Below are 14112 nucleotides of genomic sequence, written 5' to 3'. Positions count from 1 at the left end.
TTCAGAGACCGTTAATTAGATAAACGAGTTAAAGTTACTCATCAGATCAAGATCAAGTACTGTGGCTAATTCATGTGGAAGGGAACTGATTAAATTGGTGGAATGGGTTTGCTCCTAAAGGGGCTGTCCCACTTGGGCGACCCAATCCGCGAGTTCTGGCGAGTTTGCCCTCGACTCATACTCGCGGCATGGTCGACACGAGGTCGTAGGGGGGTCTTCGTAACTCTCCTTCATGCTCGAGAGTGGTCCCCGCGTACTCGAGGCCTCAGCTGGGTCGCGGAGTTTTTTTCAATATGTTAAAAATCGCCCGCGAGTAAAAAAAGGTCGCCATGGGAAAAAAATCGATACTTTTTTACACGTAGGTTTAGTCGAAGTAGGTCGTAGTAAGTCGGCATGTTAGTCGTAGGTAGTCGAGGGTAGTCGAAGGTAGTCGTAGAGAGTCTTCATCATAGTCGAAGGGAGGTCGAAGGAGATCATCTTCACTCTCCACTGTTCAGTGTCCAATTTTCCCGAAGTTAGTCGTAGCTAGTCGTAGCTGGTCTTCAACATAGTCGAAAGAGGTGGAAGGAGGTCTTCTACATAGTCGAAGGAGGTCTTCAACATGTCATTTTTTAAACTCTTCTAAACTCGCCAATTAGGTCGCCCAAGTGGGACAGCCCCTTTAGAGTGGAGCTGCAATTAAGATGTTTAGATAGGATAGGATTGGGTTACTATTATATTTAAGATGGACACAAAATGCTGGAGTAGCCCAACAGGGCAGGCAGCATCTCTGGAGAGCAGGAATGGGAAATAGTTCATGTTGAGACCGTTCTTTAGACTGAGACTTGTCGGAGAGAGGAGGAGAAATAGGCACATAAACCATGAGAGGAATAGATCGGGTAGATGCACAGTCTCTTGCCCAGAGTGGCTGAATCAAGGACCAGAGGACATGGGTTCAAGGTGAAGGGGAAAAGACTTAATCGGAATCTGAGGGGTAACTTTTTCACACAAAGGGTGGTGGGTGCATGGAACAAGCTGCCAGAGGAGGTCGTTGAGGCTGGGACTATCCCAACGTTTAAGAAACAGTTAGACAGGTACTTGGATATGACAGGTTTGGAAGGATATGGGCCAAAGGCAGGCAGGTGGGACTAGTGTAGCTGGGACAAGTTGGGCCGAAGGGCCTGTTTCCACACTGTATCACTCTATGACTCTATTTCACAGTGAAGCAGAAAAATGTGCAGGAAGGAACTGTCACCCATTCCTTCTCTGCAGAGATGCAGCCTGTCCCGCTGAGTTGCTCCTGCATCTTGTGTCTATCTTCGGTGTAAGCCAGCATCTGCAGTTCCTAGCTACTACTATGTTTTGACTGGACGAATGAGTGTGGATAGGATTGATCGTGCCAACGGGTAGTTTCAGCTTGTTTAAGAAAGAACTGCAGATGCAGGAAAAATCGAAGGTAGACAAAAAATGCTGGAGAAACTCAGCGGGTGAGGCAGCATCGATGGAGAGAAGGGACGGGCAACGTTTCAGGTCGAGACCCTTCTTCAGACTGATGTCGGGGAGGGGGGGGGGCAGAAAAAAGAACGGAAGAGGTGGAGACAATGGGCTTTGTGGGAGAGCTGGGAAGGGCAGGGAAATGGAATTAGCTTAGATGGGGCATCTTGGTCAGCATGGACAAGTTGGGCCGAAGGGCCTTTTTCCATGCAGTATGACCTTTTTCCTATGCCTTTCATAATTTTATATACTTCCATATATCTATCATGGAAGCAACCACTGTATAGTTTTCTGTGTAGCATGAAGAAGGGCCCCAATCCGAAACGTCACCTATCAAGAAATCCAGAGATGCTGCCTGACCCACTAAGTTACTCCAGCACTCTGTAGCTTTTTCCCGCGCTAGAACGTTCTTCTATTCCAATCCCCAGGCTGGTGTTGTGTAGAACGCAAACGTGTTTTGGTTTTCCATTTACACAGAGCACTCCCTGGTGGACGGGATGCAGAACTACAATCGTACATTTCACATATGACTGGTGAAGTGCCTCTGATATGACAACAACATCATGGAATGCACCTCAGATAGACACAAAAAAACTGGAGTAACTCAGCGGGACAGGCAGCATCCCTGGAGAGAAGGAATGGGTGACGTTTCGGATCGAGACCCTTCTTCAGACAACCCTAATGCAGTCTCGACCCAAAACATCACCCATCCCTTCTCTCCAGAGATGCTGCCTGTCCCGCTGAGTTACTCCAGCTTTTTGTGTCTATCTTCAATTTAAACCAGTGTCTGCAGTTCCTCCCTACACATGAAACGCACCTCAGCAGTTTAGAGATACAGCGCGGAAACAGGCCCTTCGGCCCACCGAGTCCACACCGACCAGTGATCCCCGCACACTAACACTAGCAATGTTACAAAATTTTGAGATTTAAAAAATCAAGTCTGCAATTTATCCCATCAGATAAAGCATAAAAATAAGTTTAATTTGACACCTAATTCACTTTCATATCTCAAGTAATAAAAAAGTTATGCCCATTTACATACTCGGAAATTAGCATCTTGTTCCCTATTGATTTTCTATGGACATAACAAAAAAGCTGTGATCATGGACAGTCAAAAGCCCATAACCTTCTTAAAAATTAAGGGAACTGAATGAAATTTTCAGTTATCATAGATTGAACCATTCTGAAACAAATATAAAATAATCTTACTTGGATAACCTGAAATTATAGCATAGAATTAGTTAGTTACCCAATTGTAGCTAATTTCAAACTTCAATTACTAGATCTAAACATCTATCCATTTCTTAATAAATGATTAACATTTTTAAATAGCCTAAGTGTCCAAATAATATTCACAAATAATTCACAATAAATCTCATTTACATCAATTTATAGGCCAAATGGAAGGAATTTAGTGTTCAATTGCTGTAAATTAAAGTCTATTTTAAATCAGCTTTCTAGTGGGTTCCTGTGAACGCGCTGGTTTAGAACGTTCACATTGCGGTAGTTTTGTGCCCTCAAATGCCCAGAAAAATACTGCGGGATATAAAGAGCCCAAAATGAATTACTCGCAATAGTAAACTTTGTATAAAGGGTTCTTAAGAAGCCCCTTTTAATGTAAAAATAAGGTACATACCTTTAATTGTTTGCTTTATAAAACCCTGGGGCTGTGAGAGGTTGCGGGTTGAGAGAGTGGTTTTTAAACTACTATAACTATTATACAAGGCCATAAAAACTAATAATACCTTTTGCAACGGGGTCTTTCAGCGATTTTTCGTTAATGATTTACTGGGCTGAACATTTTCGATTGCAACAGCATAGTAAAAATCGCGTTTTAAACCCGCCCCCTCTAAACAGCGCCAAAATCGCGCACACGGGCTGGGGCAGATTCTCAATGACGATTCAGGTAGGTTTTGTAACATACCTACTAACACTATCCTACACGCACTAGGGATATTTAATATTTTTAGCAGGCCAATTAAGCTGCAAACCTGTATGGCTTTGGAGTGTGGGAGGAAACCGGAGCACCCGGAGAAAAGCCACGCAGGTCACGGGGTGAAGGTACAAACTCCGTACGGGCGATGCCCGTGGTCAGGATCAAACCCGGGTCTCCAGCGCTGTAAGGCAGCAACTCTCCCGCTGCGCCATCGTGCTACGATCAAACAGATTTTACTCGAAGGATTTTCAGCTGGTCTTAAACGGAAGGAAATACATTCCTGCCTGGGAATGAGTGGTAATTTGATCCATGAATGGAAACAATAAGAAATTCAACAGTTCACTCAATTCACTGCAAAAAGAATAATTTTCTTGAGAAGAACTACACAGTCAGAAGAAAGATACAAAGTGCTGGAGTAACTCTGTGGGTCAGGCAGCTTCCCTGGAGAACATGATTAAGAAGGGTCCCAACCCAAAAAAAAACGTATCCTATCCAGAGTTGCTGCCTAATCCGCTGAGTTACTCCAGCACTTGGTGTAAAGAGTGTCTTGCTACAGTGTGGGAACAGGCCATTCGGCCCACCGAACGCATACCGACCATCGATCACATGTCCACTGGTTCTTTGTCCTGCACACTAGGGAGAATTTACAAAGCCAATTAATCTGCAAACCTGCACGTCTTTGGAATGTGGGAGGAAACCGGAGCGCCCGGAGAAAACCCACGCGGGTCACGGGGAGAACGTACAAATTCCGTACGGACAGCACCTGAAATGAGGATCGAAGTCGGGTCTCTGGCACTGTGAGGCAGCAACTCTACCCGCTGCACCTGTGTACCGCCCCAGAATAAAGCAACGAGAAGCAATGCAGCCTGCGATGGGAGGCAGTAACGTTGCCAATTTTCTCAAAATTGAAACTGCCTCGGACAGGAAAAGCATATTACATTTCAGCAAATCTATCTGCCACATGATCTGCAAAGTCACAGGGTGATACAGTGTGGAAACAGGCCCTTCGGCCCAACTTGCTGATACCAGCCAACATGCCCCAGCTGCACTAGTCCCACCTGCCCGCGCTTGGCCCATACCCCTCCAAACCTGTCCCATCCATGTACCCAACAGAGTTGACGTGGAAAAGCTTTTCCCACTGAGAAGATTCAAACAAGGGGACATGACATGAGAATTAAGGGACTGAAGTTTAGGGGTAACATGAGGGGGAACTTCTTTACTCAGAGAGTGGTAGCTGTGTGGAATGAGCTTCCAGTGAAGGTGGTGGAGGCAGGTTCGTTTTTTATCATTTAAAAATAAATTGGATAGTTATATGGATGGGAAGGGAATGGAGGGTTATGGTCTGAGCGCAGGTATATGGGACTAGGGGAGATTATGTGTTCGGCACGGACTAGAAGGGTCGAGATGGCCTGTTTCCGTGCTGTAATTGTTATATGGTTATATGGTTATATGGTTACCTAACGGTAACTTGAATGTTGGGATAGTCCCAGCCCCAACTACCTCCTCTGTCAGCTCGTTCCATAAACCCACCACCCTCTGTGTGAAAATATTACCCCTCAGATTCCTATTAAATCTTTTCCCCTTCATCTTAAACCTACAGTATGTCCTCTGGTCCTGAATTTCCCTAGTCTATGCAAGAGACTCTGTGCATCTTCCCAATCTATTCCTCTCATGATTTTATACACCTCTATAAGATCACCCCTCATCCTCCTGCACTCCAAGTGATAGAAAGCTAGAGACATTTTGTCAAACGTCTGATGAAACCTCAGTATTCGGGCTTAGTCCTTGTCAAGTCCAGAAACAGGGGTCACAGTTTAGGAATAAGGGGTAGGCCATTTAGGACTGAGATGATGAAAAACATTTTCACCCAGAGAGTTGTGAATCTGTGGAATTCCCCGCCACAGAAGGCAGTGGAGGCCGATTCACTGGATGTTTTCAAGAGAGAGTTAGATTTAGCTCTTGGGGCAAAGGGAATCAGGGGATATGGGGAGAAAGCAGGAACGGGGTACTGATTGTGGATGATCAGCCATGATCATATTGAATGGTGGTGCAGGCTCAAAGGGCCGAATAGCCTACTCCTGCATCTCTTGTCTATGTTTCTATGTTTGTAATATTGCACGCACAAGACCAGCTACGGTCTACATGGTTTCGGCAACAATGTCCATCAGCTCTGCTGAATGGATGAAGTCAAGTCAAGTCAAGTTTATTTGTCACATACAAATACGAGATGTGCAGTGAAATGAAAGTGGCAATGCTCGCGGACTTTTGTGCAAAAGACAAACAACAAAACAACCAAACAAATTATAAACACAATCATAACACACATATTCTTTTACATAATAAATAATGGAAGGAAAAACGTTCAGTAGAGTTAGTCCCTGGTGAGATAGGCGTTTACAGTCCTTATAAGTGTTTGAGAGCAAGGAAACATTCCCAAACATGGAGTAGATAAGGTAAGCTCTTTGTGGGTTAAGACATTTGTTTAATAGACAATAGACAATAGACAATGGGTGCAGGAGGAGGCCATTCGGCCCTACGAGCCAGCACCGCCTTTCAATGTGATCATGGCTGATCATCCCCAATCAGTACCCCGTTCCTGCCTTCTCCCCATAACCCCTGACTCCGCTATCTTTAAGAGCCCTATCTAGCTCTCTTTTGAAAGTATCCAGAGAATCTGCCTCCACCACCCTCTGAGGCAGAGAATTCCACAGACTCACAACTCCCTGGGTGAAAAAGTTTTTCCTTGTCTCCGTTCTTAATGGCTTACCACTTATTCTAAAACTGTGGCCCCTGGTTCTCGACTCCCCCAACATCGGGAACATGTTTCCTGCCTCTAGCGTGTCCAAACCCTTAATAATCTTATAGGTTTCAATAAGAATCCCTCTCATCCTTCTAAACTCCAGAGTGTACAAGCCCAGCCGCTCCAATCTATCAACATATGACAGTCCTGCCATCCCGGGAATTAACCTTGTGAACCTACACTGCACTCCCTCAATAGCAAGAAAGTCCTTCGTTAAGTTTGGAGACCAAAACTGCTCACAATAATCTTGGTTTTAATAAATCACCGCTAATTTTGAGATGCCGCAGACAGCCATCAGTCTGAAGGAACTGCAGATGCTGGAGAAAGGGTTTCGGCCCCCGAAACGTTGCCTATTTCCTTCGCTCCATAGATGCTGCTGCACCCACTGAGTTTCTCCAGCACATTTGTCTACCTTCGATTTTCCAGCATCTGCAGTTCCTTCTTAAAGTGTCCCCTTTTCATCTGTGCATTAATTGCCTCATACGGTGTTTTGTATTGAATTCTGTATTTACTTTGTGTACTAGTCATGTCTCTACTATTTATTTCATTCCCCTTACATGTTTTTCCTCTATCTGCTAAATTTTTGTAAGGTGTCCTTGAGACTCTTGAAAGGCGCCCATTAAATAAAATGTATTATTATTATTATTATTATTATTATTATTATTATTATTATTATTATTATTAAATGCCATCAGTAACCTATCCCAACCAATCCATGGAAACCTCTCAGATGCCCCCATGAACAACTTTCCCTCCCCCCACAGGAGAACATGGATAGGTGACGTCTCACAGAGTGCTGGAGTAACTCAGCGGGTCAGGCAGCATCTGTGGAGAACATGGATAGGTGACGTCTCACAGAGTGCTGGAGTAACTCAGCGGGTCAGACAGCATCTGTGGAGAACATGTATAGGTGACGTTTCACAGAGTGCGGGAGTAACTCAGCGGGTCAGACAGCATCTGTGGAGAAGGGGGATAGGTGACGTTGGAGAGAGGGGATGGGGGGGGGAGGCTGGGAGGGGTGGGGGGACAAAGTCAGGCAAGTGATAGATGGGGGGAAATTTCTTTGAAATAATATCAATCTCTGGAAAGGCAGCACTGTGATTTAGAACCGTAAGCTCAGTGTATAAACTCTGCAGGAAGGCAGAGCTCCCAGGACAATGGGATGCGAGTTTGCAAATGCCCGCTGAGCTGCTGCTGCTGCTGATGTTTGAGCTATTATTGTAACATTCCAGTAGGATTCAGCCTCGTGGCTTTTACCTGCATCGCCGACAGCAACAAATGTACCAGTTACTCGTTTGGAGACCAGGGCGGCCACGGTGGGGCAGCGGTAGTGTTGCTGCCTTGCGGCGCTTTCAGCACCAGAGACCCGGGTTCGATCCCGGCCACGGGCGCTGCCTGTACGGAGTTTGCACGTTCTTTGCGTGACCTGCGTGGGTTTTCTTCGAGATCTTCCGTTACCTCCCACACCCCAAAGACGTACAGGTTTGCAGGTTAATTGGCTTGGTATAAACGTAAATTGTCCCTAGTGTGTGTAGGGTAGCATTGGATAATGTCGGCATGGACTAGGTGGGCCGAAGGGCCCGTTTCCGCACTGCATCTCTAAACTAAACTAAAGGGCCTGTCCCACTGTACGAGATAATTCAGGAGTTCTCCCGAGTTTTCCCCTGATCCAAACTCGGAGAATGTCCGTCGCGGGCCAATAGGAGTTCCTGGATGTCCCGTAGCGGATCGTACGAGTATAAAGTAACAATTTTAATCATCACGAGTATTTTTTTACTCGTGGACATTTTTCGCAGTGTTGAAAAAACGTCACGAGTTTACCGGTTGCCCCGAGTACCTACCGCTACTCGTACGAGCCGCTACAGGACATCCACGAACTCCTACGGACCCGCTATGGACATTCTCCAATTTCAAATCAGGGGAAACTCGGGAGAACTCTTGAATTACCTCGTACAGTGGGACAAGCCCTTAACTCCCACATTTAGCGTCTATATTAAAACAGTGTACAACTTGATCATCGCTTCTTCCAAATTACACACTGCACTTTTAGGTTATGTAGTTAAATATTTCATCAGCTTTTATTGATTATACTTCTGCATTGACTGGAAATGCTAAGTTAATTAGCTTTAAGTATATTACTGTCACAGGCGGCACAGTGGTACAGCGGTACACCTGTTGCCTTACATCGCCAGAGACCTGGGTTCAATCCTGACTACAGCTGCTCTCCCCGTGACCCGCGTGGGTTTTCTCCAGGTGCTCCGGTTTCCTCCCACACTCCAAAGATGTACAGGTTTGTAGGTCAATTGGCTTGGATAAAATTGCAACTTGTACCTAGTGTGTGTGTGTGTGTGTGTGTAGGATAGTGTTAGTGTGCGGGGATCGCTGGTCTTAGGGGCTCATAAACATAGAAAATAGATGGAGGAGTAGGCCATGCAGCCCTTTGAGCCAGCACCGCCATTCAAAAAGACCACGGCTGATCATCCAAAATCAGTACCCCGTTCCTGCTTTCTCCCCATATCCCTTGATTCCTTTAGCCCTAAGAGTTATATCAAACTCTCTCTTGAATACACCCAGTGAATTGGCCTCCACTGCCTTCTGTGGCAGAGACTAAGTGGGCTGAAGGTCCTGTTTCCTCACTGCATCTTTAAATCCAAAGTCTAATGTCCTGGTTTGCCTCTTGCTAAAACCACTGGTCAGGCAGAATAGAAACATAGAAACATAGAAACATAGAAATTAGGTGCAGGAGTAGGCCATTCGGCCCTTCGAGCCTGCACCGCCATTCAATATGATCATGGTTGATCATCCAACTCAGTATCCCGTACCTGCCTTCTCTCCATACCCTCTGATCCCCCTTAGCCACAAGGGCCACATCTAACTCCCTCTTAAATATAGCCAATGAACTGGCCTCAACTACCCTCTGTGGCAGAGAGTTCCAGAGATTCACCACTCTCTGTGTGAAAAAAAGTTCTCCTCATCTCGGTTTTAAAGGATTTCCCCCTTATCCTTAAGCCGTGACCCCTTGTCCTGGACTTCCCCAACATCGGGAACAATCTTCCTGCATCTAGCCTGTCCAACCCCTTAAGAATTTTGTAAGTTTCTATAAGATCCCCTCTCAATCTCCTAAATTCTAGAGAGTATAAACCAAGTCTATCCAGTCTTTCTTCATAAGACAGTCCTGACATCCCAGGAATCAGTCTGGTGAACCTTCTCTGTACTCCCTCTATGGCAATAATGTCCTTCCTCAGATTTGGAGACCAAACCTGTACGCAATACTCCAGGTGCGGTCTCACCAAGACTCTGTACAACTGCAGTAGAACCTCCCTGCTCCTATACTCAAATCCTTTTGCTATGAAAGCCCTATAAAATTAGATTGAGTTCACGCATAGAATCCGGCCATTTGGTTCAGTTGCTTTCAAACATTGTAGATGATCCTCTCAAATCCTTTTCCAATTTACTTAAACCCATGACAAAACCCTAGGCATCTTTTTCCCTGTTGTGCCTTTCTACCTTCACCTCAATATTGAGCATCAAAGGACTGGTGCAAACCACACAACTGTATGTTAATCCCCGTTACAATTGACGATGGCGCTAAGCAAACACTTCATTGTAGCTCAAAGCAGGTACAGCTGGATCTCAATGCTTTCACTCTGCTTTCAGCAACAGTATCAGTCAATTTCACAGTTTAAGGTACCCAAAAATGCTGAAGAAACTCAGCGGGTGCGGCAGCATCTATGGAGCGAAGGAAATCGGCAACGTTTCGGGACGAAACCCTTCTTCACATCGCCTATTTCCTTCGCTCCATAGATGCTGCTGCACCCGCTGAGTTTCTCCAGCATTTTTGTCTACCTTCGATTTTCCAGTATCTGCAGTTCCTTCTTAAACACTTTCACAGTTTAGTCGTTTAGAGATACAGCATGGAAACAGGCCCTTCGGCCCACCCAGTCCGCCCCGACCAGAGTCACGGGGCCTATGACGCTGCCTCAGAGGGCGGTGGAGGCCGGTCCTCTGGATACTTTCAAGAGAGAGCTAGATAGGGCTCTTACAGCAAGCGGAATCAGGGGATATGGAGAGAAGGCAGGAACGGGGTACTGATTGTGGATGATCAGCCATGATCACATTGGTGGCGGTGCTGGCTCGAGGGCCGAATGGCCTACTCCTGCACCTATTGTCTATTGTCTATAGGATCGTGTTGGTGTGCGGGGATCGCTGGTCAGTGCGGACTCGGTGGGCCGAAGGCCTGTTTCCGCGCTGTATCTCTAAACTAAACTAAACTAAAATTATTTCCCCTGTTGCTGCTTCATCTGATGATCAATTGCCAATTCTATTCATAAGTATTAATGTCTTGCTGCATAAAACAGAATTGGAAGTGTGACAATTTTACGATGTGTACTAAGTCATAAATCACTCCCTGAAAATTAATTTATGAATCAATTTGCGGAGTTACAAATGCAACACCATCCATGTGGGGAGCAGTCGCTTTTAACAGCTTGACGCCAAATTTTGCAAAGAACTTGGCATTTTAATTAAACTAATTCATAACCAGAAAAGCTATGTTGCATGCACAACAGCAATCTTTATTTTACCAGGTCATTAAACATGAAAATCTATTACTAAACTAATTGGCATCATGAATGCGCAGCAAATTTATGGTGGTGTCACTTAAAAAATGTCCTGCATAATTATCTACGGAGGTATCAACAGAGGTTTCTTCGTTTCAAAATTAATAACTTAATGGAAGAGATTACAATGCTATTCCCACAGAACGTGTTTAATGGTTGACCACTATTTCACTTTCTACCTGCTCGTTACAAGAAAATACTTCACCTTACGATCTTGAAAGTTAATTGAAGAATCTTCTTTGGTTTGTTGTATGTGGTGGGAGGGGATCGGGGGAAACATGTTTTCAAATTCTTAGTTTACCAAAGATGGGATTAATTTTCGGATCACATTCTCCGGCGCGCTCTCACTGCGGCCTTCCATCGATGGAGCTGGAAGCCGCCTCGGACTGACTTTGAGCCCTATCGCGGAGCGCGGACTTAACATCGGAGCTGGTCCCTTGCCCAGGATTGCTCCCACCGTGGCCACTGCGGACATAACCATCAAGAGCTCGCTGTCTTCGGGAGAGGCTAATCAGGAAGCTTCAACGTCACGGAAGGTTCGACCAGCCCCGACGCCAGGTTCGATCGCCCAGCGCAGGGGAGCTGACACCCCCCCCCCCCCCCCCCCCCCGATGCGGGAGCGGATCGCCTCGACGCGAAGGGTCCGAACGCCGCCGGCTACGGGAGTCAAGATCGTCCCGTCAACGGGGGCTCAAGGCCCATGATCCGAGGAAGAACTAAGGGAAGGACGAACTTTATTTCGCCAACCATCACAATGAGGAATGTGTAGGAGTCACGGTGGTGGATGTTGATGTTAAAATGTGTTTTTGACTGATCTGGTGCTTTAAATTGTATGACTGACCTGGCCAATGAAATTCCTCGTATGTTGCAAAACATACTTGGCGAATAAAGTGTGATTCTGATTCTTTCGAGGGATCTAACGTGAGGCGACATTAGACTTTAGACTTCTGAGGTTCAGCGCGGAAACAGGCCCTTCGGCCCGGCGGGTCCGCGCCGACCAGCGTTCCCCCGCACACTAGCACTATTCTACACACCCTGGGGACAATTTACAATTTTTACCAAAGCCAATTAACCTACAAACCTGCGCGTCTTCGGGACGTGGGAGGAAACCGGTGCGCCCGGAGAAAACCCACGCAGGTCACGGGGTTGAACGTACAAACTCTGTACAGACAGCGCCCGTAGTCAGGATGGAACCCAATGCTGTGAGGCAGCAACTCTACCACTGGGCCACGTGATGCCCTTAGTCATCAAGACCATCACCAATGATTTACTTGTGGGAATGGCCTCTTGGTCATCCTTGGTCAACCCCTGTCCCACTTCGGAAACTTGAACGGAAACCTCCGGTGACCTTGCGCCCCACCCAAGGTTTCCATGAGTCCTACAGGATCTTTGCTACCGACCGCACACACACACACACACACACACACACACGCACGCACACACACACACACACACACACACACACACACACACACACACACACACACACGCACACACACACGCACACACACACACACACACACACACACACACACACACACACACACGCACACACACACGCACGCACACACACACGCACACACACACACACACACACACACACACACACACACACACACACACACACACACACACACACACACACACACACACACACACACACACACACACACACACACACACACACACGCACACACACACACACACACACACACACACACACACACACACACACACACACACACACACACACACACACACACACACACATCGCGAAGGTGGGGGCCAGGGACAGCGGAGGAGCGCTGTCTGCGCGATGAAGAGGAAGGTAAATGGTTGTCACAGAGCACGGTAAGTCCTTTAGAGAGCGCGGGAGGGAGAGAGAGAGAGAAGGGGAGAGAGAAGGAGAGAGAAGGGGAGAGAGAAGGAGAGAGATGGGGAGAGAAGGGGAGCGAAGGAGAGAGACAAGGGGAGAGAAGGGTGGAAAAGGGGAGAGAAGGGGAGGGAGAAGGGGGGGGAGAAGGAGTGGAGACAGTTTTAAGTAGTTTAATAAAGTTAGCGGGCATTTTACCTTCTGGCGGATCTTCTAGGTCCTAAACACCAAATATCCTACAGGATCTTTGCTGAAAACTCCAATGAGCCAATCAAAATGGCGGGTCAGCGAAGGAGATGGCCTTCGACTGCCTGTAAGTAAATACCGACCCCACTCCACTGGCTTCGACCTAACAGCAACCTATTTTTAGTCGAGGCTGGTTTTGAATTTGTTGAAATACTCGCAGCAACATAGAAGAATCCTCGATTACACGGAAACCACTTTCGACCATTAGGGAGAGTGACCAAAACCTCCGAGAACCTCAGGTGGGGCGCATGTGCATCCACGTTTCCCAAGTGGGACAGGGGCTTCAGATGATGGCAGCAACTCTGCTGCAGTTCCTTCCACCTCCGCGCTGCTCCTCCACACTTTTGGGATGAAAGAAACTAACGATGACTCACAGTTTTCCAACATGTTCAAGTTTTTATATTGCTGAGTGACGGAATATTTATCCTCTTCACTCGACGACTTCAACTCTTTCATTCCTTCCCCCCCCCCCACACACTATCTTACCTTCGGCATCAGAAGATCAGTCCCTTCTGCAATAAAACCTCCATCCTATCCTTGTGGGTTGGATTCAGTCGGAAGTCCTGGAAAGAAAAATAAAGTGAGATATCTCACCCCCACGCTCTCCCTGCCTCTATCTTAAGTCCAGTTGAATATAGGATAGAACTTTACTTCATTTATATTGCGTATATAACAATGCAACTATACAAGAATCGGTGCGGCACGGTGGCTCAGCGGTAGAGTTGCTGCCTCACAGCCCCAGAGACTCAGGTTCGATCCTGAACGCAGGCGCTGTCTGTACGGAGTTTGTCCCCGTGACCCGAGTGGGTTTTCTCCGAGATCTTCGGTTTCCTCCCACACTCCAAAGACGTCCAGGTTTGTAGGTTAATAGGCTTGGTGGCACATGTAAACATTGCCCCTAGTATGTGCAGGATAGTGTTAATGTGCGGGGATCGCTGGTCAGCACGGACACGGTGGGCCGAAGGGCCTGATTCCACTCTGTATCTCTGAGCTAAACCAAAATGAGTGCGTATTTTTTCCATTTCACACTTAGTATAACAGAATAAACTTTACTCCATATTTCTTCACAATTTACAAATTGATGGTTGCATCAATCTTTGAACCCAAAACAAAACCATATAACCATATAACAATTACAGCACGGAAACAGGCCATCTCGACCCTT

At 46.5% G+C, this 14112-nt stretch overlaps 1 protein-coding gene across 1 annotated transcript in view; it reads right to left on the bottom strand.

Annotated features, from left to right (window-relative positions):
- The window catches only part of sgcd (sarcoglycan, delta (dystrophin-associated glycoprotein)), a 202320-nt gene extending 188808 nt beyond the window's left edge, over window positions 1–13512 (bottom strand). Inside the window, exon 1 of the mRNA XM_055643328.1 lies at window positions 13434–13512. Within this exon, the coding sequence (XP_055499303.1) occupies window positions 13434–13442 (9 nt within the window). The 5' untranslated portion in view covers window positions 13443–13512. The remainder of the gene's footprint in view (window positions 1–13433) is intronic.
- Between the last annotated feature and the right edge of the window lie 600 nt (window positions 13513–14112).

This window comes from Leucoraja erinacea, chromosome 11, assembly GCF_028641065.1.
Source record: "Leucoraja erinacea ecotype New England chromosome 11, Leri_hhj_1, whole genome shotgun sequence".
Taxonomy (NCBI): Eukaryota; Metazoa; Chordata; class Chondrichthyes; order Rajiformes; family Rajidae; genus Leucoraja; species Leucoraja erinaceus.
Note: the sequence above shows the minus strand (reverse complement) of the source record. Positions and strands in the feature narration are given on the sequence as shown.